Source organism: Arachis stenosperma, chromosome 8, assembly GCF_014773155.1.
Source record: "Arachis stenosperma cultivar V10309 chromosome 8, arast.V10309.gnm1.PFL2, whole genome shotgun sequence".
NCBI classification, from domain to species: Eukaryota; Viridiplantae; Streptophyta; class Magnoliopsida; order Fabales; family Fabaceae; genus Arachis; species Arachis stenosperma.
In genome coordinates, this window is record NC_080384.1 from 39,616,832 (window position 1) to 39,619,284 (window position 2,453).

Genomic DNA, 2,453 nt, shown 5'->3' on the forward strand with positions numbered 1-2,453 from the left:
ATTTATATTTATAAAAATAATAAAAAAAATTGTCTCAATCTTCTTTAATATAAACCTTTCATATTTCTAGTAGAATTGAATTGTAAACTCTTTGATAAAAAAAGAGTTACATATAAAAACGATTTTAGTGTGTTGGAGACCGAAATTTTGAAGTCATTATTTATATTTGAACAAGACATCCATTAGACTCTAAAGTTCAAATACAATAATATATATGATTTTATTCTCATTTAATTTCAAATCAAATGTAACCGTGACTTATTCAATTTAGTATTTTTTATAATAAATGAGATCACCGTTATATAAGTCATTTATTATGAAGTAGTTTAATTTGCGATTATAATTGATATATGTATTGCCCATATATAGGTTAAGAAACTAATAATTTCCTAACAATCTCCCACTTGAGCTATACATATATACTTTACTGAGATAATTGCATCTTATAAACTTTATGCGCGCATTTAAATGCTATTTTATTCCCTGGTGGCATTTACGTTGGTCCGTCATAATCTTTGTCTAACACAATTGAATTTTTTTTTGCAAAAACACTCTTAGCCTATTATTGCAACATCAGTTCTATATCTCTTCTTTATTACAAGAATAACTCAATATTAATCATTTACCATTATATTCCTACTTCTTTATTGTGTCATTTAAAACTATATTAATGACTAATTTAATTATTAAATAAAATAATTAGTCTTCTAAATAACAAAACAAAAGAAACTTCAAACCTTTTAGGGTTCATATGGAGCATGCAAATTTTACTGGAGGCAGCAACGACAGTTCAGATGGTAGCACAAGAGAAGTGTGACCACCGGTAAGTCCTCTCTAATGTATGAATATTGTATTTTATCACATAGTTTCTTCTTCCTTCCACATTAATGGTTCTTTGTTAATCTTTTCATAGATCTAAATCTGTTTCTTGCACATAGTTGTGGATATTTCTTGCTTGGAGGTTAATGTTTCTTCTTCCATTTGTTTTTCTAATCGATATTAGGTTTGATAGTATAAGAGAGATTGTTTTCTACAGTTTCAATGCTTTCTTCTATTTTACTAATTTTAGAATTTAATAAATTTAAAAAAATATATATATAGAACCAGAACAGTGCTATTATTTTCATGTTAGTGGTCTCTACACTTTAATTTATTAGAATACTATTTGTTTTATGTTTTTTCGGTTACAAATAAAATTGTTGAGTAGGATCTTGAAGTGGATGATAAAATGGAAGAAAGAGTATTTTTTGATGAGATGATAGAAGAGTCAGATGATACAGAGGAATTTCAAAAAATGTATCAAGATGAAATTGAGCAGGAAGCTGTGAATTCTGATGATTTAGGGGAGCAAGAATTTCAAGCAATGTTTGATGAGAACGATTTTTCACATCAGGTGGATGAAGTATATCGAATAGATGATATTGAAAATATTGCCATGGTTGATTTTCTGAACATGGGTGCTCATGAGATGGAATGTTTTCATTTTTTTAATCTTCAGATAGCATTTGATTTCTATAACCATTATGTAAAATCTGTTGGTTTTGGTGCTAGAAAAAGTAAGACTTGGAAAAATAGCAAAGGAGAATATGTGAAGCGATCGTTTGTGTGCTCTCGTGAGGGATTTAGACCAGAGAAATATTATAATATGAAAAACAGAAAAAGGGAGCTAAAATCTGAGACTCGTTGTGGTTGCCTGACTAGGTTTGTAGTTTGTTTTGTGGCTTACACTGGAAGATGGCATATGGTTTTGCTTGTTGAATTGCACAATCATGATTGCCTTGATCTTAGGTTAGTAATTGGTTTTCTTCCTACACATAGAAAAATGGCAGAAGCTGATGCTAATCAAATGAACAACATGAAAGATGTAGGCATTAGCACACTCCATATATATATGTTAGCTAATCAAGCAGATGGTTATGAGAATGTTAATTATACCTTAAGGAATATGTATAATGAGATTGCTAGGTGAAGGCGTCATGTCCTAGGCGATGCTAGAGCAGCATTGCGATACCTCAAAAACCAGAAAGCTGAAGATCCTTGCCTCTATTATGAGCACATAGTTGATGCTAAAGGGGTATTGCGAGCTCTATTTTGGTGTGATGGAAGAAGCCAATTAGATTATGAAATATTTGGAGATGTGCTTGCTTTTGATGTGACATGCAAGAAGAACAAATACTTGTTCCGGTAGTAGTGTTTTTCAGTGTGAATCATCACAACCAAATAGTGGTATTTGGAAGTGCTCTAGTTACTGATGAGAGTAAGGAGGTCAATGTGTGGTTATTACAACAACTATTGGCAGCCATGAAGGGAAAAACACCTATATCTGTGATTACAGATGGTGCTTCATCAATGAAGTTTGCAATTGAGGCAGTATTCCTAAATACTCATCATAGATTATGTGCTTGGCACCTCATTCGAAACACCACAAGTAATGTTGGAAACCCAAAATTTAC

At 31.3% G+C, this 2,453-nt stretch overlaps 1 protein-coding gene across 1 annotated transcript; it reads left to right on the forward strand.

Moving 5' to 3' along the window:
* The first annotated feature begins 1,228 nt into the window (after window positions 1-1,228).
* On the forward strand, window positions 1,229-1,969 carry LOC130945972 (putative protein FAR1-RELATED SEQUENCE 10). The gene has a single exon (XM_057874656.1). It carries the CDS (start codon window positions 1,229-1,231, stop codon window positions 1,967-1,969), a length of 741 nt encoding a protein of 246 aa, XP_057730639.1.
* The last annotated feature ends 484 nt before the right edge of the window (window positions 1,970-2,453 follow it).